Below are 25,249 nucleotides of genomic sequence, written 5' to 3' on the forward strand. Positions count from 1 at the left end.
ACACGTTTTCACACACATATTCATTTAAACAATACACTGAAACAAAATAAATGCAATAAATATGAAGTTGGGCTTACCAAAGCTGTCAACCATTTTAACTGGTCCAGACTGTGTTGCATCCCCAATGCCATACTGGTTGACTGCTAAAACGCGGAATATGTATTCGTTTCCCTTTATCAGCTTACTGGCAACATAACGGCAATCCATAACATTTTCAGCAAGCTTTGTCCAGAGTAGGCGGCTGGTTTCTCTCTTTTCTAATATATATGATTTGATACTGCAGCCACCATCTTCTTCTGGTGGCAACCATGTCAATGTGCATTTTTCCGCAGAGACACTGCTGGCTTCAATAGGACCTGGAGGTCCAGGCACATCCAGGATTTTCACTTTAACTTTTTCTTCTTTGATACCAAATGGATTGCTTGCACTAATGGTGTACTCTCCAGTGTTCTTTCGGCTGGCATACTTGATGGACAAAGTTGAAGATGTGGGAGTGCTTATGATTTGGACAATATCTGAGGACTTGAATTCTCTTCCACCCTTGGACCACACAGCTGTAGGAGGCGGTTTGCCAAGAATGCTTGATGCTGTGATGACAATTGTTTCTCCAGCCCTCACAGTGACTCCATCTTTCATTTCAGGGTCAATTGTGATAGTTGGTGGTTCTGTAAAAAGTTAGGTAAGGTTTATAAACATTATGTTTATGGAGGGTTTGGTTAAGCAAATTCATTGAAACCTGAAAATATAACTTACCATATTCATCTTTGCAGACAAGAGGCTCAGTTGTCTCTGAAGGAGCACTGATAGCTCCAGCTGCATTTTTAGCCCTTATTCTGAATTCACAAGTACTGCCTTCCTGAAGGTCTGTTACAGTGTATGCACAGCACTGGACATTCACATGGTTAGCCTTCATCCATGTCTTTCCAGGATGCTCTAATTTCTCAACAATATAGCCAGTCAGTTTGTGGCCACCATCATATTTAGGTGCAGTCCAAATAAGTGTAACACTGTTTCTAGTGACATTTATCACATCAGGTTTGCCAGGTGGATCTATAGAAATACACAATAATAACAACAAAAATCATGTTGCGCTCTCTTCCTTATAAACCGCACAAAGTAGAACAATGAGAAAAGGACAAGATTTTGACTCACCAATAGGATCGAGAGCAACAAGTGATTCAGTTATTTTACTTGGCTTTCCAAGTCCAGCCACATTCATAGCTATGACCCTAAATTCATATTCCAGGCCTTCAACCAAACCGGTTACTCTGCATTCTTTCACTCTCAAAGGTGTCTTGCTGGCTCTCTTCCACATTAAGCTATTTCTATCCTTAAATTCCACGTAATATCCTATAATTAATATAAAAAGTAAAAGTTTTTAGACACAACAAAATTCCTATATTATATATATATATATATATATATATATATATATATATATATATATATATATATATATATATATATATATATATATATATATATATATATATATATATATATATAAATATATAAAACTGCAGTTGTGTATTACTTGAAACATGTAATGTTTTACCTGTGATGGGAGAGCCTCCAGTGTCTTTTGGATCAGACCATGTTAGGATAGCAGACTCATGACGAATACACACAACCTCAGGTGGTGGTGGAGCCCCTGGTGCATCTGGTGTAGGGAAAAGTGTGTATTTGATGTAAGTACATATTTTTTAATATCTAGCACTTTTTTCATTAAAGCGATCATGAATTGAGAAATCAACTTTCCTTTGAGATTTTAACATAAATAAAAGGTAATCTTAATATAAGAATATCCTGTAAGTTTTAGAGCTGAAACGTCACCTTAAACAAAGAAGACGAATGCCTAATTCTGTAGCCCTGCCCACCAATCTGTACCTGGCATGTTAGATAAATAACATAGGCATGTGGAGCTAAACCGGATCGAACTTCAAAATAATAATACTTATGGCATGTTTCAAATATGCCATAAGCTTCCTTCAGATTCTAAAATGCATGATTGAACTTAATTTTTAATAAACATCCAGCTCACATGGGGAAGACATTGCATTTGTTCACTTTTCACCAGTTTTCACTTGTATTTCCAGATTTGTTTATAAACAAGAGACTGGATTTGCAGACAGGATGAGATTAAAAAACAATGCTGTGCCTATTACTTATTCAATATGTTGTTTCTGAATGTAAAAATTATGCAAACATCATAAGTTGACCTCAGACACCAGTATAACAATTTTTACAAAGTCAGTTCATGAACCCTTCAAATAATAAAAAAAATATTTTATAATGTTTCCTGTTAAATACTTACTGAATGGATGTTTAGCAATGACTGGATCAGATCTGAGGAACTCTCCAACTCCATATTTATTTTCAGCACAAACTCGGAAGATGTATTCTGTTCCATCATGAAGTCTTGTAACTCTCATAGAGTTCTTCTGAATCGCAGAAGCAACTGTGACCCACTTGTTAGCAGTAGAATGCCTCTTCTCTAAAATGTAGTTGCTAACTTCTGATCCACCATCATCTTTGGGTGGGCCCCATTCTACAGTAATTGCTTCTGCTGTGATTTCATCAAATTTGATAGGACCAGTGCAAATTCCAGGCTTTCCAACTACTTTAATGTCAATAGCTGATTCCTTTGTTCCAGCACTGTTTCTCAAAATGATAATGAATTTGCCAGCATCAGCTCTATGGCAATCACGAATCAGCAATATCGTGTTTGTTGCGGTTGATTCAACTGAGATTCTGCCACTATCTGATAAAGTAATATCACCCTTTTTCCATGTGACTGCTGGAGCAGGAATACCAATAATAGGGATATTAAGGCGAACAGTGCTTCCTTCCTTTGCCACATAGCTGGAGTCTGGCAAGCCTTTAAGGTTACAGTCTGGAAGCACTGTAAGAAAGAAAGAGAAAAATAAATATATTAATGGACATGATTGTATAACCACTAAGACACAAATGCAACTATTAGGTACAACAGGGGTTTGAGGAGTGTGGAGACTGAATGGGAAAATACACACAGTTTGTCAAAACGTAAGACTATTTATGTAATCACAGACTTAAGTTATGTCTTACACGTTTTAAATAAATCTGATGTGTACCATTATATTGGATCTGTGCATAAGGTCTTAAAGTGACATCCTATTATACCTCATGTTATCATTTAATAATAACACAAACAAATATATGTAATTACTTTTTTATTTAATTTCTGTAGTATTTCCTACTAGGCCTACCTGAAACAATACTATTTAATTTGTGTCTTTATTGTGTTTATTTTTCATATTTCTCTTAATTTGCATCGTTCTTATTTTATTACTGATGGTTTATTTAAATAATTTTTGCTAATTGAGGTTTTCACTTAAATTAGGCTGGGTTTGTTGTGGTACTGAAATGGGGGTGGGGGGCACCATTGTGCATGTTGTGTCAAAAGACCCGCTGTCTTTAACTTTGAAAACCCCTGAAGTAGATTATATGAATACCTATTTGATCTTTAGCCAAGACGGTGAGCTCGGTTGGAGGTCCTTCAGCTGCTTCATTAATGGCTTTGACTCTGAACAAGTACTCCTTTCCTTCTACAAGATCACTCATTGTGTACTGTGTGAGCTTAGACTTTGTTAGAAGCTTCCACTTGTCTTCCCCTTCACAGATCTCTAGAGCATATGCAACAACATGGCTGCCACCATCACTGATTGGCTTCTTCCAGCCAAGAGTGCAAGAATTCTTGGTGATCTCTGAAGGTTTAAAATCTGTAACTGGTCCAGGTTGCTCTGCAATAGACATCAATATTAGAATTTGTTATAATTAACAGAGTAATGTATTTAAACCTAAATTGCAACATTATCAAAAAAGTCTTACCTGAGGCTTTGACTGGTCCAGCTGTCTCACAACCTTCACCAATGCCGTATATGTTTTCAGCTAGGACTCTAAAGCAGTATGATTTTCCAGCTTCGAGATTAGTAATCCTGAAAGATGTCTTGCTACACTCAGGAGCAACACAGGTCCATGCCTTTCTCTCAGCCAGACGTTTTTCAACAACATAGCTCTTCACGGGACTACCACCATCAATTAATGGAGCATCCCAAGTAATTGATACATGATCCTTTGAGGTCTCCTTTACAATCAGATTGACTGGGGGTCCAGGGGTGTCTGTGTACATTTGCAAACAGTAGTTAGATATAGTAAATAATAAACCTCAAATGGCAAATTGTGTGGAAAAAAAAAAAAAACCTTACCTAGTACTTTGACAACAATGGTATATGACTTGGTACCACTACTGTTTTCTAGAGTTAGGACATATTTGCCAGCATCATATCTGTTGATTTCCTCACAATAAAGGAAAGTATCCCATTCAGTTGTCTTGATCATAAGACCTTGTCTCTCTTTCAAGTTTGCATTGACCTTAGCCCATGTTGCCTTTGGAGCAGGACGCCCTCTCAGAGGTACATAAATTCTCATTGTGACTCCAGCACGCAAAACTAGTGCTTTTCTGAGATCTGCATCAAGTTCAGCCTCAGGGGCAACTAAGAGAAAATTAAAATGAGAATAATATCAGAAATGTACATATGTTGAAAACCTAAATATTTAGTTATGAGATATACTTACTCAGGATATCCTTTGCCATATGTTTACCAGGAACTTCACTTGGCTCTCCAAATCCAATCTTGTTTACAGCAGTAACACGGAACTGGTACTCCGTGCTATCCAAGAGACCAGTAACATTAAATTTAGTTGCCTGGAGATTCTTTGGCACATTGCACTTCAGCCAGTCTTCTGCATCTGCTCTCTTGAACTCAACAAGGTAGCCCAGAATTTCACATCCGCCGTCATAGGCTGGCTTGGTCCAGGACAAACTGATTGAACTGTGTGTAGAGTCAACAACCTTTGGAAAAGCAGGTGGTCCAGGAGGATCTATGAAAAACCCACAGAAATGCATGGACTTAAATGCATGAACTATAATTTTTTATTTTTTGGCTAACTTAACTACTAATTATCATTCAATAATACATTTTGTTAGTACTTACACACTGGGTCTACTGCAATAACACCAACTGATGAATCACTTGGTTTTCCAAGACCAGCTTTATTGAGTGCAATGACTCTGAATTCATATTCAGATCCTTCTGTAAGGCCTCCAGCTTTAATTGTCCTGTCAATAACTGGTCTTCTATTCACTTTAGCCCAATTGAGGTCTTGAGTTTCACGCTTCTCGACCATGTATCCAAGAATGGTGGCCTTGCCATCATCAGCAGGGGCCTTCCAACTGACAGTCATGTGATCTCTGGTGATATTGGTAATAACTGGAGGTTCACATGGTCCTGGGACATCTGAATTTGAAAATAAAAAAAAGATTTAAGGTTTAATCACATACATTTGTTTAAAGTAAATTATATATATATATATATATATATATATATATATATATATATATATATATATATAGCCATTCAACAGGAGACCGGTTTTCAACAGCGAAAAAACGTACATATTTAAAAACAATGCTCATGTTTATAATACTACATAACATAAATTATATCCACTTTATGCAGTCAAAGCTTATAACAAAATATACCTGTGCAAAACTTTCAGCATTAGATTAACATGTACAGTTTATTCAATTTTTTAGCATTATTCATCCACATAATTACAACTCTATGGAAAATAATGTAACATTTTGGATTTTAACAAAGACTAGAGTACTAATTGTTTTTTGTTTACCTTTCCTAAAATGTATGATGCAGTAAACTTTTGGGCATCATACAGCCTTTTAAAAAAATGTTTAATATATATATATATATATATATATATATATATATATATATATATATATATATATATATATATATATATATATATATATTTTTTATTAATATAAAAAGTCAATACTATAATTGTCACTCATCGGTCAAGCTCTATAATATATAAATGTACAATAAAGAATAAAATGTTACCAAATGGATTCTTGGCGATCACAGAATTGGTCACAATTGGGTCTCCAACACCATACTTGTTCTCAGCACTGATGCGGAACTCGTATTCATGGCCTTCAATGAGTTTTTCCACAGAACAGTCCGTTATCTGACCATTAATGTTAGCAGTAACTTGCGCCCAGTTAGCTCTGCTTGTTTCACGTTTGTCAACAATGTAATTTGTGATTTCAGAACCACCATCAGCAAGAGGTGGCTCCCACCTCAGTTTCACTCGGTCAGCAAAAACATGGCTTATCCTCATTGATGCTGGGGGTCCAGGTTTATCTGCAGAAACACAATTATGCATTTTGTACATAAAAAATACACTTTTTATGTGACATTTGCATGTTTTTAGGCATACTTTAATGTTAACTTACCTAGAACCTTCAATTTAATGTTGCCAGACTTTGTGCCACTTGGGTTCTCAGCAGAAATTGTGTACTCGCCAGATTCTTTTCTTGTTACAGAGAACAGTTCCAAGGAGAAGAGATGCACCTTTTGAGTCATTTTCATACCTTCAGCCAATTTAAATGGAACACCATCTTTCTTCCAAGTGACCTTTGGCATTGGTTTGCCATAAACTTCTGCCTCCAGGCAGACATTTGCTCCAGCTTTGACGACAATTAAGTTCTTCATTGCAAGACTAATCTCAACTCTAGGTGGAACTGAGATAATACAAAAAGAAACATCAAATAAACTATATAAAGTCCATCAGTTAGGAAATTATTACATTATAGGTGGAATGTAAGACTTACCATGCTCTGCAATAACTGGGATAGGATCAGATTCCTCTGAGGGCACGCTGAGGTTAATTGCTGTTTTGGCAATTATTCTGAACTTGTATTGGGCTCCCTCCTCAAGTCCAGGAACAGTGTATTCTTCTTTTGGTACATTTTGGCTGCTTGTGACCCATTTCTCACCTGGAAGCTTTAAAGATTCAACACAATAACCAATGAGTTTGCTTCCACCATCATGTTTTGGACGGCTCCAGACAAGAGAGACAGAGTTTCTGGTCACATCAAGAACTTGAGGTTTGCCAGGTGGATCTGAAAAGAATATACATAAAACTTGTAATGCTTTTTTTTTAAAATTATTAGAAGTGACAGCAGCATGTTTTCCCCCCACACATACCAACTGGAGATCTTGCAGTGATAAAATCAGTCTGCTTGCTTGGTTTGCCTTGTCCTGCTTTGTTAACAGCAGACACCCTAAATGTGTACTCCAGACCATCGATGAGGCCAGAGCATGTATATTCAGTTGAGCGAATTAGGACTTCATTTGCCCTGGTCCACAGGAGGCTATTTCTTTCTTTGCGTTCAATGCAATATCCTGTGATGGGACTGCCGCCATCATTCACCGGTTTTTCCCAGGACAACACAACAAAGTCCTTGTTGATTTTATTGACACAACAGTTCCTTGGTTCGCTGGGTGGATCTGAAATCAGAAAATTTATATTGGTGTAAAAAAAAGCCTAATCCCTTTGCATGTCTGCGTTTTTTAAATGTGTCCATTTATGAGATTTACCAAATGGATGTCTGGCAATGATTTTCTCAGCATAAATTGGTTCTGAAATTCCAAAGCGGTTTTCAGCACGGACACGGAAGCCATACTCTTTGCCACATGTGAGCTTTCCAACTCTGCAACTGGTCTTGGTGCAAGATGCAGCTGTGACCCAGTCACCTCTTGTCACATCACACTTCTCAACAATGTAATTTGTGATGTTGCTGCCACCATCTTCAGCAGGTGAATCCCATGCAAGTGTGCAGGCATCTACATCCACCTCAAGAATTTGTAGAGGACCTTGGGGAGGACCAGGGATGTCTAAAAAAAAGAAATAAAATACAACAGACTAAAAATTATATTGGTGTAATCAGCGATTGACAATGGATAGTGTATTTCTGGTAACAAGGTCGAACTGTTGAGACTCATGCTGCCGGTTTCTTTGTGAGAGACTTTCGTGGAGAAATCAAAACGTGTGTAACGGCAAACATAGAGTAACTCAAAGAATAAACATACTATGAAAGTTAAATTCAAAATGTTTATTTATTTATAACATGATATAGTTAAGTAACATAACACGACCAAGAGAGCTGTTTTGCCGAATATTATCATGATTGCAAATGTTACATTGATTTTATAATTTAATAAACAAGTAGTTAATAATACAATTTCAAACAAAGATCACATCAGAACTATTGTGCATTCTTCAAAGCAATACTCAGCAGTGTTTTGTTAGTGAATGATTTAGGGTTTTGAGCAAATCGGTTGAAAGAATGACTCAATGGGTCCTATTATACACCCGTTGCAATGCGGCACCAGGCGTAGTTATCATTTTAACGTCATGTGCCACGTTGTTTAAATAGCAAATGCATTTGCGCCCATTTTCTGGTCTGAAAACTAGGTGTGTTCAAGCACAATGTTGGCACATTGCTATTTTGAGGCAACTGAAAAAGACTGTGCCTAGGGGTGGGTGATATCTCGATATTTAAAATATATCGAGATATTTTTTCAACTCGATATGGATTTGGACATATCGTATATATCGATATATTGTTTATATTTAATTCTGATTCCGCCACTTTGCTTGTTTGCCTTCCCTGTGCTGTGCTCGCTCCCGCTCGCGCGCCTCCCGCCTCATTGCTTTTGTCCCCCCCCCCCTTCGCGTGTCGTCTCAGTGCACACGGCGGCGTCCGCAACCAGGTGAGGATTAGTTATCATGTTGAGAAGCGCGTGTGTTGTTCAGGACTCAGTTAAGAGACCATGTTTTCCTTCTAACACAACTGCTTGCTAAAATTTATAAAGAAATATTAATGTTCATCATAGTTCAAATCGCACGTTTCACCCACAGTCAGGTGATTGACACTGGTGCGAGATGCACTCTCAGTCGCAATCATGCCAGTTTATGATTTGTGTCTAACTGATCGCATGGTTTTCGGTTAAAATGTCAAAATGATCGCATATCATTTGAAAACATTTAAAAAGTATTGCAATATCCTTACTATGATTATTTTGTCAGCTTTATCACGGGATTATGATGAACAGGTCTATTCACGTTTTAACCAAGAGGGAAAAACGCGACATCCCGGGTGTCCTGAGACACGCGGTGCTCTTCTGTCAGTTGTACTGTATATCATATAGCCTACCTTCTGACATTCATATTTCGTTCTGTAACTGGAAAAGAAGTGAAATTCAGCTCATGTGTAGCCTCCATGATCTGCATGATGAGTTTGAATTTGGTCAAACTCATGACAAACATCACTGTTTGAATTTTGATAAAAATTTAACAGGAAATGGTGTTATGACAAAATCAGTTTATTTATATCTCAGTCATGCCCCCATCTTTCTGCAAAATGCTTACTGTTTTACTGTTAAGTGTAAAAAAGGGAGTCTTTGATTCATCTTTTGAAAGCATGAAATAAATGAAAAGAAGGCAATATTATTTATTTTCTTTTACAGTTAAATTATCATTATTTATGTAATCAGGGAGTTTTTTTTTTTTTAAATGTCGCAAAAGCACTTTGTTCCTACATGAACTGACTACCTCTTTGCACTTCAATAAAAAAGAAAAGAATTTGTGGTATTTGGCATATTTGTTTTTGCTGTAGTTTTTAGGGGGTTATTTTTCCTGTAAAGATATCGATATATATCGTATATCGAGATATAGCAAAATATATCGAGATATATTTTTTGCTCCATATCGCCCAGCCCTAACTGTGCCATTGGCCAACTGAAACTTGGTGTCAAGTCAACAGTGCAGTATTTTCTGTTTTATTTAAGGGGCACATTATTACAATGTAAAATATATTATTGTGTACGTAAAGATAAAAATTCCTACATGTAATAATGACAGCCATTGCATGTATCAGAATTACCTATCTGCAGTAATGATGAATGAAAGTGACTACTTATTTGACCAATTGTGGCAATATACACATGTATATAAAATGACTCATCAGGATGAGGGTGTCTAAATTCCACCGTTTAAATAGTGAATCCGCTATGGTGCAAGCACAACTGGCTTTTAAAGGGAATGGGAGATTGGTTTATTGCACATAATGCCCGACACACACCCATTACTCATTAAGAGAATAGGGACAACCATTTTAGACCATGTACCGGTTAAACTGGCAAAAGTGGATTCGGACATGCCCATAGTGCACTTGTGCCATGCGCTTCAACCATGTGCTTAGATCGTTAAAATAAACTCATTCAAACTCAAGTGCCGCCACCTAATGGTTGTTTAGTTTCATGCAAGTCTCAATCAAAAAGTTTATTTTAAAAGTCTAGTTATATTTATTATTTGTGTATTCAAAAATGCATTTAAAATATTCAGAATATTCAGAATAAATTCTTTAGACAACAACAACTTACCCATAATGATTATTCGGAGGATCTGGTTGACCTTAGCAGTGCTGTTTTCAGCAGAAAGACTGTAATAACCACTATCCTTCCTTGTTACTTCTTTGATCAAAAGTGTATTTGTGGTTGGTGTTTTTTGTATGAAGAGACGATCAGATGTAACTAAATCATCATTTCCTCTCGTCCATTTTGTGACTGGTGCAGGCTTCCCAGAAACAAGAGCCTCAACTATAAGTTTAGTTCCTGCTCTTGCTGTAACCACATCAGACATGATGATCTTTGGTCCCACTATAAAAAAGCAATTAAGGTATAAAAAGTATGCAGATTGTGATTCATTACAAACACAACATGAATAAAAATTAATTAATTATTGGAGAACACAAAATCTTTGTCCACATACTTAGCTGCTCCTTGACCTCAAATATACCCTCAGCTTCTCTTGCCAAACTGCATCCTATTGCGTTTCTTGCGGCGACCCTGAATCTGTACTTAGTGTTTTCTTTTAGTCCAGCTACAACAATGGTCATGTCTTTCACAACTGAGTATGATGTCCACTTGTCCTCAGGTTGACCATCCTGCTGGTATTCAACAACGTATCCATTAATCTTAGATCCACCATCTCTAAGTGGTTTCAGCCACCCAAGAGTTGCACTGTTTTTGGAAATTTCTAATACATCCATCTTCTTTGGAGGATCAGGCTCGCCTTTATAAAATAAAAATATACATAATTTTGAATGCATTATATTATATGATTCAATACAATATAACATAATATAGTAAATTATATTGTGCAAAGTGGACTTACTTTTAGGATCTGTAGCTAGGTAGGACTTTGGAGAGTCTTGAGGCAAACCGATGCCATACTTGTTAACTGCCATCACCCGGAAGTAGTATTCTGTTCCTGGTGTCAGATTTGTGATTTTGAAGCTTGTCTTCTTCAAGTCATTTGTGCAATTTGTCCATGTTTTCCTGTCAACCTCACGCTTTTCAACAACATAGTTTAAGATTGGACTACCACCATCATTTTCTGGAGGCAACCATGCAAGCTGGCAGGTTGTCTTTGTGATATCAGTTGCCTCCAGTCCACCAACAGGACCAGGAGTATCTGTTAATACATTTCAGGAACAGTTTTAACAACAATACTTGGTTTTGGTAAATGCAAAGCTTATCTTAATTTTAAAATGCATTTTATGCAAATGTAAACATACCTAAGACTTTTACGCGAACAAACACAGACTTTTCTCCAGAGGCATTTGAAAGAGTCAAAGAATATCTGCCAGAGTCTTCACGTGAACACTCAGGAATCACAAGGAAGGACATTGTATCAATCTGATCCACATGGCCCCTTCTAATGACATTGTCAACACCCATGCGCTTCCATGTCACTTTAGGTGCTGGTCTTCCTCTAATTGTTGCAAAAAGTCTGATAGGACATCCAGCTCTAACGCTAAGGCCTTTTCTTAGACTGGCATCAAGATCAATCTCTGGAGGTTCTGTTGAGAAGGAAAAAGACTGAATAAGTATACTGAATTTCAAGGGCAATCAAACAAGTGACACTTTAAAACAAACACTTACCATTGATCTCCTTTGGTGATACAGCATCCTTGAGGTTTGCAGGACAGCCCATGCCAACTTGGTTTTGAGCTGACACCCGGAATTCATATTCCTTTCTCTCATCCAAGTTAATAATTGTAAATTCAGTTAAGACGAGCTGTCCAGAAGTATTACATTTTTTCCAGCCTTCCTCTGGATCTCTTTGTTGTTCACCTTCCATTTCCACCTTATCCCTCATTTCAACCAGATATCCAATAATTGGAGCACCACCATCATACACAGGCTTTGTCCAGCTAAGTGTAATCAATGTCTTTGTGCTATCAACTACTTTAAGACTGCCAGGAGGACCAGGGGGCTCTAATTTTTACAACAAAAATGTCAGTTTAGTTTAAAACACAATTAAATACATCATTAGGAAAAAAAATTAAATAGATGTAATACCGACTATACATACCAATTGGATCTTTTGCAGTGATAGGTCTGGATGCTTTGCTTGGTTCTCCCAGTCCTACTTCATTTTCAGCTTTGACACGGAATTGATAATCGTGGTTAGGGATCAGATTGGTGACCTTCATGCGTCTCTCAGAGATAGGGCTCTTTGTGACAGGGACCCATCGAACAGCCCGCTTTTCTTTTCTCTCCAGAATGTAACCAGTGATAGACTTTCCACCATCATTCTCAGGAGGAGCCCATACCACAGTCATCTCATCTTTACCAATTTTGGTTACCTCAGGTGCATCAGGTGGACCAGGCCTGTTGAATTGTGTCTTAGCAATAATAGGCCTGCTCTCCATTGGTGGCCCAGTTCCCATTTTGTTTTCTGCTCTGACCCTGAATATGTACTCATTTCCCTCAACAAGGCGTGTTACGTTACAGTAGTTGGTAACAACAGAGGCAGAGTAAGTGGACCAAACCATTCTTCTCGTCTCACATTTTTCTAGAATATAGCTGTCCACCTCACAACCACCATCATCCTCTGGAGGATCCCATACAACTCTGCACTTGTCTGTGGAGATGCCAGAAATCTTCAAATCTCTGACAGGTCCTGGTAAATCCAAAACTGTAACATTAGCATATGCTGTGAATGATCCTGCTGAGTTTGTAGCAGTGACCACATATTTTCCAGTATCACTACGCTTGGTTTTAGTAAGGAGAAATTTGGAGTAATCATATCCAGTGTCAATGCTGATCCTTGGGTTATCACCTGCAGCCTTGTCTTTCACCCATGTAACCTCAGGCTGTGGTTTTCCTCTGAGTCCAGCCTCAAGTCTAACTGATTCACCAGCTTTGACCACAATGGTACCAACAAATTTCAGGTCAAGAACTGGTTTCTGAACTTCTTCTTTGACAAGAATATCAGATGTCTTAACCCAGGCGCTTTCTCCTCCATCATTTGTTGACTGGACTCTAAACTGATAGGTGTGGTTCTCAACACATTTGTCTACCATGAAGAATGTCTCTTTTAGGACTCCCTCATGTACCTTCTCCCACTCTTCAGCATCCTTTGCTTTTCTCTCCAAATGATAGCCCAGATTAGGACAGCCACCATCATAATCTGGTTTTCTCCATTTAAGGAAGACAAAGTTCTTACCGATATCACTGACGTGGAAGTTCTCTGGCTCACCTGGTTTCTGAAGTGGGTCGATTGCAAGGATAGGAGTTTTGGTTTCTGTAGCTGGTCCAGGACCACACTTGTTCTCAGCAGACACACGGAATACATATTCGTGATTTTCCATGAGCTTTGCCTTTACCATACGATTTGTGCAGTCAGATGATATCATTGACCAAGTCCGTATACTTGGCTCCCGACATTCCACTATGTAATTTGTTATCTCAGTGCCTCCATTATCCTCAGGAGCATCCCAGGACACCATGCAAGAATTCTTATTTACATACGTCAACTTAAGATTTTGGCAGTGCCCAGGTCTATCCAGAACATTTACAGTAATAGTAGCTGAGGCCTCTCCAGCTTCATTAGCAGCCTTAATTATATACTTTCCATGATCTGCTCTGGTTGCTTCCTTGATACGCATTTGTACTACTGGGAAGTTGTTTATCAGAGTGGTACGCTTGTCCCTTTCCAAAATGCTTTCACCTTTGCTCCAAGTGATTTCAGGGTCAGGTCTTGCTTTCACATATCCTACAACATTAATGTTATGTCCAACACGGACAGTCACACGGTCACGGCATGTGGCATCCATCTCAATTTCCGGAGGAATGACAATATCCTTAGCAATAACTGACTCTGGGATTTCCCTCGTCTCACCTTCTCCAATCATGTTAACAGCTTTAACACGGAACCTGTATTCTGTACCCTCTGTTAGTCCCTTAACTCTATAAGCACACAGCTTAATCAGATCATCCTTATTGACTTTCTCCCACTCAGCTCCTTTCTGACATTCAACAATATATCCTAAGACTGGACTGCCTCCATCTTTTGTTGGTCTGATCCAGACTAAGTCAGCATACGTACAACTGTAGTCCTTTATCTTAGGGTTAACTGGAGGTCCTGGAACAGTAATAGGTCTGCAAGGTTTGGAAGGATCCGAGACAGGTGAAGGTCCACTAAAGCCAGTGATATTTTCAGCAAATACTCTGAATTCATATTCTATACTTTCAAAAAGCCCAAGCACTCTATATCTAAGGTCCTTGCAAGGTGTTTTATTCACTCTAATCCATTTGCCTCCTTTATGTCTTCGCTCAATAATGTAACCACTGATTGGACTACCACCATCAAACAGCGGCATTGTCCATCCAAGTGTAAGTGCATCTTCAGATAGATCAGATGCAACTGGTTTTCCAGGATGGCCAGGGGCCTCAAACTGATGCCGGGCTACAGTTGGTGCACTTTCAAGAGCTGCACCGATTCCCATTTTATTTTCAGCACGAATTCTCACAACATACTCAACTCCTTGCTGCAGACGAGAAATCTTTAGCCTTGTGGAAGTGCTGCCAGAACTTACTCCTCCCCAAGTTTCCTTATTTGATTCCCTCTTCTCAACAATATAGTTCGTGACAGGGCTTCCACCGTCCTCTTTGGGAGGACGCCAGTCAATGACCATGGATTCAGGAGTCACTTCAAGTATATTAACAGGACCTATTGGGGCAGATGGCACATCAAGCACCGTGACATTCAGAGAAACAGTCTTACTTCCTGCTGCGTTAGACACTGTGAGAATATATATTCCGGTGTGATTTCTTGTGCAATCGGTAATGCTCAGAACAGTAGAGAAGTTGTCTGTGTCGATTTTGATATTGCCTTCACTCTTGATTTCTTCTCCATCAATGACCCATTTGGCAGTGGGAACCGGAAGGCCTCTCATAATGGCAGGCATTCTAATAGTGCTTCCCGCTTTCACAATGATTCCCTCAATCAACTTCACATCAACCTCAACAATGGGTGGTACTAAAAAGACAGAAGAAGAATTCAAATTTAAATAATACATATTGAAAACATATTTTCTTAAAATAATTATACAGGGTGTTTAAATTTGAGTCTAACCTAGTTTTTCCTGGCAAAGAACTGGCACAGTGGTATCTGGTCTACTTAGACCAATTGCATTCTCTGTCTTAACACGGAACCTGTAGGTCTTTCCTTCTTCCAGCCCAGTCACATGACACTCAGGAATGCTGACAGTCTTAAAGATAATCCAATCCCTTGCACCTTCTTCTTGGTACTCAACCAAGAACCCTGTGATGTCACTTCCTCCGGTGCGGTCGGGCCAATTCCACTGGAGCCAGACTTCGGTTTTATCAGCATCTACATGATGCAGGTCTTTCGGCGGACCAGGTGGAACTGAAATATGCAGTAGGAAAACAAAAGTTAGTTTATTATATTATATTATATTATATTATATTATATTATATTATATTATTACAATATTGTTTTGAAAATTAACATGATATAAGCCTAGAAGTGGAGTAATTTCTAAAGCCATACTTACACAGTGGATTCATTGCTTTGATAGCTTTTGTTGTCTCAACATATTCACTTCTTCCAAACTGATTTTCAGCCGCCACACGGAACATATATGATGTTCCCTCAATCAAATGTTTAGCCATCATGCTACGTTTTTTGGATGATGAACAGACTGGCACCCATTGTGCAGATGCTGCTTCCTTTTTCTCAACAACAAAGTTAGTGATGCGTGTACCACCATTATCTTCTGGGTCTTTCCAAGACAGCTGAGCAGAATCACATCTGACATCAGATACCCTAAGATTCTGAACTGGTCCAGGCTTGTCTACAAAAACAAACAAATAAAACAAAAAATTAACACTTTGCCTGAACATTTGATATATTTGACTCTATCTTGTGTCACAAGATCTTGCAATATTAAAAAGTGACGACATTTTTTGTTGAGGTGGAAAGCTGTTACGCAATATCAGCATTAGTTGAGTTTGTGGCAAAACGTTTTACAGTGCTTACATTGCTTTTTACTGCATAGAATTGCCTGGATGCCAGCCGAACTTAGCCCCGCCCACAATTTTTTTAGGTCGGGCAGTTCAGTCTGGCCTTGCTCCATAGAGGAGTAACAGAAACTGTTCGGACCAATGAAATCATCAGGGCGGGCTTTAGACGATGACGGACAGATGCTCAACAGTAACGTAATCATGCACGTCATCAAAGGGGCTTGGATTATATTTTTTCAAATCCTAAACAGAGAGCTTGTCTTTATATGCATTCATCAAATTATTTTATTTTTTTACAACACTGGCAAAGATCGTGTATTCCAGCCTAATTTCAGCGCGCGTGCAGACAGGTTTGCCAAGTTTTTACAACAAAACCCGCCAACTACTATCCCTAAACAATAGCTTCTCGGGGGGTTCTCCGGGGGAAAAATGGCATTTGGGGGTAAAATGTGTGTTATTTTGGTAAGGTTGCCTGCTAAAATTCGCACTTATGGGTCTATATATCACATAATAGTCGCTTCAACCCGCAGACATAGAAAACAACACGCGGGGGAAAAACCCGGACTTGGCAACACAGTGCAGTTGAACTATGTTGACATTTGACAATGCGTCGCTTTGTTGCTCTGATTGGTTGTAGGTCTATCCAATTGATGTCTTTCCTGGTTTGGTTGAAACACACCCCATAATCACAGCCCAATGGAGCAGTTTCAGACTCATATTCTGACTAGAATTGAGTATGACCACGTCAGGCTAGCATAGAATAATTCATAATCTGAATGTAGAACTAAAGTGACAAGATAAGTTACAAGTTACAAGATAATTAATAGGAAAATCAATTCAAAATGAACTTGCATTGATTTTTTAATTTTGTTTCTCCAGTCATATATTTAGCTATTGAAGATTTCTTAAAAATCGTATTAAAATATCTTCTTTTCTCATTCTCTTGAGCTAGTTGTATCATCACACCCCTAGTTTTTTCATTTTCTTTGTTTATGTTTTGTTAGTTATAAATCATTTTAAATTGTAACATTTCTGATTTTCATAGTCCTTGTAATATAAAAAAATTACCAAGAACAAGCACGGTGCATGTGGCTGTCTTTGATCCAGCTGGATTTTCAACAGTAACTATGTAATCTCCACAGTCTGCACGGGTGGAATAACGCATCTCTAGTTTGGTTGCTGTTCCAGATGTTTCAATCTCTGCTCTTGTAGGAACATCTGCTTCATTTTTCTTCCATGTGACTTTGGGGAAAGGCATTCCCTTGATTCCAGCAATAATAGTAATATGGGTTCCAGCCATTGCTTTGAGTTCACGAGGCATGCCCAAATCCACTTGAAGTTCTGGGGGCTCTATAAGAACAACAACAAAAATAATAAAAGCATTTAATATTTTTTTTACACATATTTGCTATAATGTTATAACATGCATAATTAATAACTAATATCATACATATCCAAATACTCATAAATTACCAAGTCTGTCTTGTGCTCGAACAGGCTCTGGGATATATGCAGGCTCTGATTCGCCAGCAGCATTCACTGCCTTTATTCTAAATCTGTAAAGTGCACCATCCTCAAGGTTGATAACCTTGAATATAGTTCCCTGGCAGGAGTCAGGTGTCTGATTAACTTGAAGCCATTCCTCATCACCAGCTTTCTGATATTCAAGGAGATAGCCAAAGATTTTGCCTCTGCCACAGTCTTTTGGTGGCTGCCAAGAAAGAGTGACTGACTCTTTTGTCTTGTCAATCGCTACTGGAAGTACAGGTGGGCTTGGAATCACTGTGGCAAGAAAATAAGGAAAAAAGGTGGAGGGTGGGTGTTAATATTTTATTTCCAATAATTATTTGTAATCTTTTTTTCTTTTAAGACATCGGACTTGGCCATTGGATACATACCAATAGGATCTTTGGCATAGATGGGCTTTGAAGGTGGACTGGGGTCACCAACACCAATCACATTCTCTGCCATGACACGGAATTCATATTCACATCCCTTGAGAAGATCAGGAACCCAATATTCTGTGTTGGGGTAAATGCGGTCTTTTCCAGCTCTAGCCCACATATTGGCCTTGGTCTCCTTCTTTTCAACAATGTAGTTTGTGATTGGTTTGCCACCATCGGCTGGCTGGAGCCAAGAAATCAGAGCAGTATCTTTATAGATTTCTTTTATCACAGGTGCCTGTGGTGCATCTGGAGCCCCTGCAATTGTTAGAAATTTGAGAACATGAGTAAAACACTAGACAATTAATTAAACGATTCTTGCTAAAAAATAATTTATTGACTATTAAATTATACTGCAGAATCTGTAACTTACTGAAAATATCCTTTGCTTTTGTTTCAGCAGATAGCAATGGATCACTAATACCATGAATATTTTGAGCACAAATTCTAATGATATACTCTCTTCCTTCAATCAGTTTTGGAACTCTGCATGATGTCCTTGTGCAAGATTCTGTAACAGGCATCCATAGATCCCTGTTGGTGTCTCTCTTTTCTACAGTGTAGTTAGAAATAGCAGCTCCACCATCATCCAGTGGGGGCTTCCACGAAATGACCATATAATTCCTGTAAATCTCATCAAAGATAACAGGACCCTCTGGAGGTTGTGGACGGTCTGAAAAATTCATAAAACACAATTCATCAAGTTTGCAAAATAAATCTTAAGATAATGAAATAATTTGCTTCACAAAAAGTAGACCAAAAAGTAGACATTAGCTTACCAACAACAGTTATAATACATATGCCCTTGCGTGAGCCAATGGAGTTCTCCAGAACCACAGTGTATTTTCCACTGTGATCACGTTTTGCTTTTGCAATAGTCAAGCATAATACATTCTTTGTGCTGGTAAGTTCAATTTCCTCATTTGCCAGAAGCTCTTCATCATTTTTGAACCATTTAATTGTTGGTGCTGGTTTGCCTGAGTATCGGCTTTGTAGAGTACAAGTTTCCCCAACACGAACAACAATCTTGTCACGGAACTCAAGATCAAGGTTTGGTGGTTCTAGGAAAGAGTATAATATACAATAAATCAAACAGTCAATAAAAAAAGATTACATAAAAAAAACACACACACACACACACACACACACACACACACACACACACACACTTCAGTGCATCTTTTCAATTACTTACCAAACTCTTTTTTGCATGTAACTGGTTTGGTGCTGAATGAAGGTTTGCCTTGACCGATTTGATTGACAGCACTAACTCTGAATTCATAAGAAGAACCTTCTTTAAGACCCACATGTGTGAATTTACGATCCAAAAGTTTATCCTCTGCAGCAATAATCTTGAAATTGTCCTGTCCGATAAGACGAGCCTCAAGGACATAGCTTGTAATGTCTGAACCGCCATCATACTTCGGAGGTCTCCATGCGACACTGATTGAATCATTTGTGATGGCTGTCACCTCAAGATCCTCTGGACGCTCAGGTACAGCTGAATAATTTTAAATTTGTGAGACATCATACAAGTAATTAAAAGTAATGGTGTGTCAAAAAATATTTAAAAAATACTCATACAAACAGACAAATAAAGAAGGCTTACAGAGCGGATCCTTGATGACAACTGGAGCTGAAGTCTCAGAGAAAGGACCCATTCCAATAATATTTTCAGCTGCAATTCTGAAGAAGTAGCTCTTGCCATCAATAAGACCCTGGACAACAGCATTATGTCTTGTGACAGTATACGTAACTGAAGTCCAGCCCCTGCGGTCAGCTTCTCTTTTCTCAATTATATAGTTGGTGATAGCTGAGCCACCATCATCTTCAGGTGAGTACCATGTCAACTTACAAGAATCATTGGTGAGATTCTCACCAGAGAAGGGCTGACCCACAGGACCAGGGACATCTGTGAATAGAAAAAACAAGCAGTGTTAATTATTTTATTGAAATCATTACAGAATAAAGATTCTGTAATTCTGCCAGAATAAAAAAACAAACCCAAAAAGAAAAAGAAAAAACACTCACCCAATACTTCAACAATAACTGCTTTCTTCCTCTCTCCACCTGCATTCTTAGCAGTCAGCGTATAAATGCCTTGGTGTTGTCTCCTGCAACTTTTGATAACCAAAGATGAACTTATAGAGGTGGTCTCAACAGCAGCCTCTTTTGGCAAATCACCATCATCTCTATTCCAAATAATCTCTGGAGCCGGCTTTCCTGACACATAGGCCAGGATGCGTATTACCCCACCAGCATGAACAACAATCTTTTCCTTGACAGTTGCATCCAGGTCTACTTCAGGGGAAACTATATGGCAAATGAAATATAAATAAATACATGTGTTTAAAAAAAGAGAACCAAAAATAAAAAGATAGGAGAGAAATCTAAAATCTGAACTAATGCTTACTTGTCCTGTCCTTGACTTCAATCACATCAGAAACCTCACCAGGTTCTCCCACACCTGCAGAATTTACAGCTCTCACTCTGAATCTGTAGAGTCCAAGCTCTTTAAGTCCAGGAACAACAAACTTAGTGCCTCTGATTTCCTTGTCTTTAACCTAAGATAAAAAGAAATATTAAAAAAAAAATATGTGTGTGTGTGTGTGTGTGTGTGTGTGTGTGTGTGTGTGTGTGTGTGTGTGTGTGTGTGTGTGTGTGTGTGTGTGTACATATACACACATACCTTCTCCCATTCCTCTTGCCCTTCTTCTTTGTACTCTACAAAATAGCCTGTGATCTTAGATCCACCATCAATAAGTGGAGGAATCCATTCAAGATCAACAGTTGACTTGGTACAGTCTGTTACTTTTGGTGTTGGAGGTCCTGGGGGTGCTGTTAAGAAATAACACAAATGTTTAATAGACACATGGATTAGAAAATATAAAAGCGCCACCAAAATACACAAGTAGATGAGTAAAAAAGATTAAAGGAAACAAGAAAATCATAACATACCTATGGGGTCTTTACATGGAACAGGATCTGAAGGAATACTAGGAGGGCCGCATCCAGCTGCATTAATTGCAATAACGCGGAACTGGTAGATAGCACCCTCCATAAGGCCTGTTACAATATGTGAAACTCCTAGAGTCCGGATTCTGATAGGTTCGCGATTTACTCTTGTCCAACGCTTGCCTGTAGTTTCCTTACGCTCTAGCCAATAGCCAGTAACTGGAGAGCCACCATCATATTCTGGCTCATCCCAGTTGACGGTCATAGATTCAACTGAAACATCTGTGACAGTTGGCTTCTCACATTGGCCAGGGACAGCTGTTAAGGGAAGAATTAAATAAAATGAGTATTAGCTTGATTCTAAACAATCAACATTACTTTTTGCAAAGATCCCAGTTTAAACAATCAACATTTCTTTTTGCAAAGATCCCAGTTTGAACAGTAAAATTAAAACATTTAATATAATTTTAACTTTTACTGAATTTGAAATAGTTTGTTTCATTCTGTTTTCTAAAGACTAGAAATTGAAAATCAGAAATCATCTGTCATAATTCTTCTTTTTAACAGTTATACACAAAACACATATGATAGTACTCTAACAATAAGTACTCTAACAATTAATCTAACAATCACAAGATATCAACATACTCAAATGAATACATAGTAAAAAATATATTCCAGACAATATTTGAATATTTCCTTTAGTATAATGACAATACAAAAAAACTATTGTTTAATTTGAATAGTCAAGCTTAAAGGCCCACTGAAATCAAAATGGAAGTTTTTTAGCTTTTAGTATGACTATGTTAGCCTTAAAGTTATGAATAAGTTCTAAAACAATGACAAAATTTGCATTTAGGAGATAAGCATTCAAAACTTACAGTCTCTCACTTCCATTTAAACAAATTACAGATTTTGACGACATGATCGCAAACTTCACCTTCTCATCAAATCTTCTGTCCAATTAAATGCTTTTTGGAATCTAAAGCCTGCCCCCTACACTGCTGAAGTTGCTGCTGAAATCGGTCAGTTGTTTACACATTTACTAATGTCTACATGGTGAAAGGCACATAGCACACTATATATGCAATAGGAAACGATTCAGTGTAAATATGCTTTCAGCTGAGGTGAATGAAGTTTGGTTTCACGTTAGTTTCACGTACCGCAGCAGCACGCTTACACACTAACAGCTCCGGTCTAAAGTTAGACTACAGACACGAGAGCAGCGCGGATCATTTGCGTGAGTCGGCGCAGACAACAAAACATATCAGACCCAGCTGAATTCTGCACAGAATGCTACATTTCAAAGTGATATGGAGGAGATTATGATGATAAATGGTTATAGGAAACTGGCTTTACCAAACAGAAAGGCTGTAGTCAAACTGTGTATTAACAAAACTCTATTGGCCGTTTCAAAAAAGGGAAGGAGCTGCAAACAGCTGAAGCCATTTCAGGGGAAATTGCGTTAACACATTAAATAATGCCTTTGACATTTTTCTCACAATGTATAAAAATGGGTCCTATTATATGTGCATATTTCAGTAAGGGTATCACCATAATTTAAGGTCATGAGTCAACTGCTGGACTTAGAGATTCTGAGTAAAGGAAACTTACTAAAGAGGTTTCGTGCTTTCTCTGGTTCACTGTACAAGGGTGGTCCAATTCCATATTTATTTTGAGCCATAACACGGAACTCATACTCATGGCCCTCTGTTAGCCTTTGTACAGTGTATTGGCATTCCTTTGGATCACTAGAGACATGGACCCATGTCTTTCTGTTTTCCTCACGCTTTTCAACAACATAGTTTGTAATCTTGGAACCACCATCATCTGTGGGTGGATTCCAGGAGAGTCCAATCCTTTCAGCGAAAATCTCCCCAATCTTAATTGGTCCAACAGGTACACCAGGACGTCCTAAGGACACAAGGCATATTATTAATTTGTGGATGAATCATTTAAAATTAGGAGGAAATAAAATCATAGAATTCAAAGACTTACCCAAAATGCTAAGCTTGATGCTCTTGGTGGCTGTGCCCAAACTATTGGTGGCTGTGAGAGTGTATATTGCGCTATCATCTCTCTTTGACTGCTGAATTAACAGGGTGCATTTCTCATCAGAAACAAGTTTATTGACATGTTTGTCATACTGTACAGCAGCTTTATCCTCAGGCTTGTCTTGTGGAGCCTTGTGCCAGACAAGAGATGGGAATGGACAGCCTTGTATTCTGGCAATAATGTTGACGTCATATCCTTCTGCACCTTCTAAAGCCTCTCTGAGATCAATACAAGGAGCACCTACAAAGATTTAAAATAAACATTAGAAAATAACTAAGTGTCATATTTCAAGAAGCTTTATCAAAAATGACATCATCTTTAACTTACATGTCTGGTCCTTAATGACAATTGGTCCAGCAGTAACAGAGGGTCTGCTTGCCCCAGCTTCATTTACAGCTTTAACACGGAACTCATATTCACCACCTTCTTTCAGGTCTTCAATGATGAAGGTAGTCTCTTCAACATCTCTCTTGTTGCATTGTTTCCAAGTCTCTTTCTGTGGACCACTAGTATCCCAGCTCAACCTCTCAATGATGTAATGCTTTACTGGTGCTCCACCATCGTTCTTGGGAGGAACCCATGTCAAGGTTACGGCGTTCTTCGTAACAAGGTTAATTTTCACCTTGGTTGGAGGATCAGGAGGATCTTGACATTTAAAGAAAATAAAAAAATGATAAATTAATTAGAAAAAATGTAGAGGTATGTGGTGATACTTTTCAAAATACTAGGCTAACCAACTTACAGATAGGATCTCTTGCCCTAACAGGTTCTGTGGTCTCGGTAAATGGTCCAAAGCCAAGGCGATTCTCAGCACGAACACGGAACAAGTAGTCCTGTCCCTCAAGAAGGTTGGGCACAACAAAGGCCATACTTGCACAAGTAGCGTTGGCAATTGTCCAAGCTTTTCCATTGACAGCCTTCTTCTCAATAAAATAACTCTTGATTCTTTCACCACCATCATTATCTGGCAGCTTCCAAATGAGTCTCATTGTGGTTCTGGTGACATCAGTAACTTTGAGCTCTTTAGGCGCTCCAGGAACATCTGTAAAAACAACATTATCAGTTTACTTCATTCTTATAGCTGCATGTTAACTTTGATTATTTTATTCTTATATAATTAATTTAGTTAATTTTGAAGACTTTACATGTCTTCAAAATAATCATATAGTATAAGTAGCAAACTCACCAAGCACATTTACTCTGACATTGACATGCTTCTGTCCTGATTTGTTCTTTGCTGTAATTGTGTACCTGCCAGAATGGCTTCTCAAACTGACAGGAATTGTAATAACTGAGGTAGTGTCAGTAAATTCAACCTAATCACCAAAAAAATAATTTAACATTAATTCATTATTAAACATTTAAGAAAATATGAAAGAAAATATGTTCAATTTTGTGTCAAGTGTTACCTGTGAATCCACTGGTAAGATATGAAGACGATCCTTCTTTTCTGTCTTTGCTTTCCCATCAAACTCCCATGTAACTTTGGGAACAGGACGTCCTGTGATGGTAGCCGGAATTTTAAATGGAGATCCAGCACGTATACATAGCAGATCATGAGCACTGATATCCATGAAGATCTTCGGTCCAGCTGTGGAATTAAAATAATGCATAAGGTCAGGCAAAAAAAATTGTGGAATTGTGGAAGTTAATTTGCATTTGAGTACAAAATAATTTACTTTGAATGTCCTCTATGCGAACTTCAGTGGTTCTGGGGCTTGGCTCAGACTCGCCAATTTCATTGACTGCAATGATTCTGAATCTGTATTTCTTAAGTTCTGGGAGGTTTGGAATTGTGAACACAGTAGAAGGATGCAGATTTTCAGCATCATTGATCCTGGCCCACTCAGAAGTTCCTTCATCCTGGATCTCAATGATGTAACCTTTGATGGGGCGACCACCATCTTTAGTCGGTGGGGTCCACGCAAGTGTGACACTATGCTTGGTTTTGTCAGCGACCTCAGGAGCTGCTGGCATGCTAGGTGGAGCTAT

General features: G+C 38.3%; 1 protein-coding gene across 14 annotated transcripts in view; it reads right to left on the minus strand.

The window, feature by feature from the left end:
• ttn.2 (titin, tandem duplicate 2) overlaps nt 1-25,249 on the minus strand; it is a 171,547-nt gene that overhangs the window by 43,602 nt on the left and 102,696 nt on the right. For all 14 annotated transcript variants that reach the window (XM_067444370.1, XM_067444373.1, XM_067444378.1 and 11 more), the window contains 41 exons: nt 24,937-25,245; nt 24,667-24,848; nt 24,444-24,573; nt 24,000-24,299; nt 23,585-23,902; nt 23,201-23,497; nt 22,817-23,116; nt 21,206-21,520; nt 20,937-21,085; nt 20,661-20,811; nt 20,279-20,560; nt 19,857-20,159; nt 19,443-19,748; nt 19,027-19,308; nt 18,621-18,920; nt 18,203-18,505; nt 17,778-18,086; nt 17,373-17,654; nt 15,836-16,135; nt 15,394-15,687; nt 12,346-15,297; nt 11,913-12,248; nt 11,546-11,830; nt 11,143-11,442; nt 10,738-11,040; nt 10,350-10,625; nt 7,503-7,799; nt 7,110-7,412; nt 6,734-7,024; nt 6,356-6,643; nt 5,961-6,263; nt 5,034-5,336; nt 4,615-4,920; nt 4,245-4,532; nt 3,868-4,158; nt 3,492-3,779; nt 2,315-2,902; nt 1,556-1,660; nt 1,153-1,350; nt 754-1,050; nt 78-665 (listed from right to left, as the gene is read on the minus strand). In XM_067444370.1, the coding sequence (XP_067300471.1) occupies nt 78-665; nt 754-1,050; nt 1,153-1,350; nt 1,556-1,660; nt 2,315-2,902; nt 3,492-3,779; nt 3,868-4,158; nt 4,245-4,532; nt 4,615-4,920; nt 5,034-5,336; nt 5,961-6,263; nt 6,356-6,643; nt 6,734-7,024; nt 7,110-7,412; nt 7,503-7,799; nt 10,350-10,625; nt 10,738-11,040; nt 11,143-11,442; nt 11,546-11,830; nt 11,913-12,248; nt 12,346-15,297; nt 15,394-15,687; nt 15,836-16,135; nt 17,373-17,654; nt 17,778-18,086; nt 18,203-18,505; nt 18,621-18,920; nt 19,027-19,308; nt 19,443-19,748; nt 19,857-20,159; nt 20,279-20,560; nt 20,661-20,811; nt 20,937-21,085; nt 21,206-21,520; nt 22,817-23,116; nt 23,201-23,497; nt 23,585-23,902; nt 24,000-24,299; nt 24,444-24,573; nt 24,667-24,848; nt 24,937-25,245 (14,598 nt within the window). The remainder of the gene's footprint in view (nt 1-77; nt 666-753; nt 1,051-1,152; nt 1,351-1,555; nt 1,661-2,314; nt 2,903-3,491; nt 3,780-3,867; nt 4,159-4,244; nt 4,533-4,614; nt 4,921-5,033; nt 5,337-5,960; nt 6,264-6,355; nt 6,644-6,733; nt 7,025-7,109; nt 7,413-7,502; nt 7,800-10,349; nt 10,626-10,737; nt 11,041-11,142; nt 11,443-11,545; nt 11,831-11,912; nt 12,249-12,345; nt 15,298-15,393; nt 15,688-15,835; nt 16,136-17,372; nt 17,655-17,777; nt 18,087-18,202; nt 18,506-18,620; nt 18,921-19,026; nt 19,309-19,442; nt 19,749-19,856; nt 20,160-20,278; nt 20,561-20,660; nt 20,812-20,936; nt 21,086-21,205; nt 21,521-22,816; nt 23,117-23,200; nt 23,498-23,584; nt 23,903-23,999; nt 24,300-24,443; nt 24,574-24,666; nt 24,849-24,936; nt 25,246-25,249) is intronic.

The sequence above is a fragment of the Pseudorasbora parva genome, chromosome 5 (assembly GCF_024679245.1).
Source record: "Pseudorasbora parva isolate DD20220531a chromosome 5, ASM2467924v1, whole genome shotgun sequence".
NCBI lineage: Eukaryota > Metazoa > Chordata > Actinopteri > Cypriniformes > Gobionidae > Pseudorasbora > Pseudorasbora parva.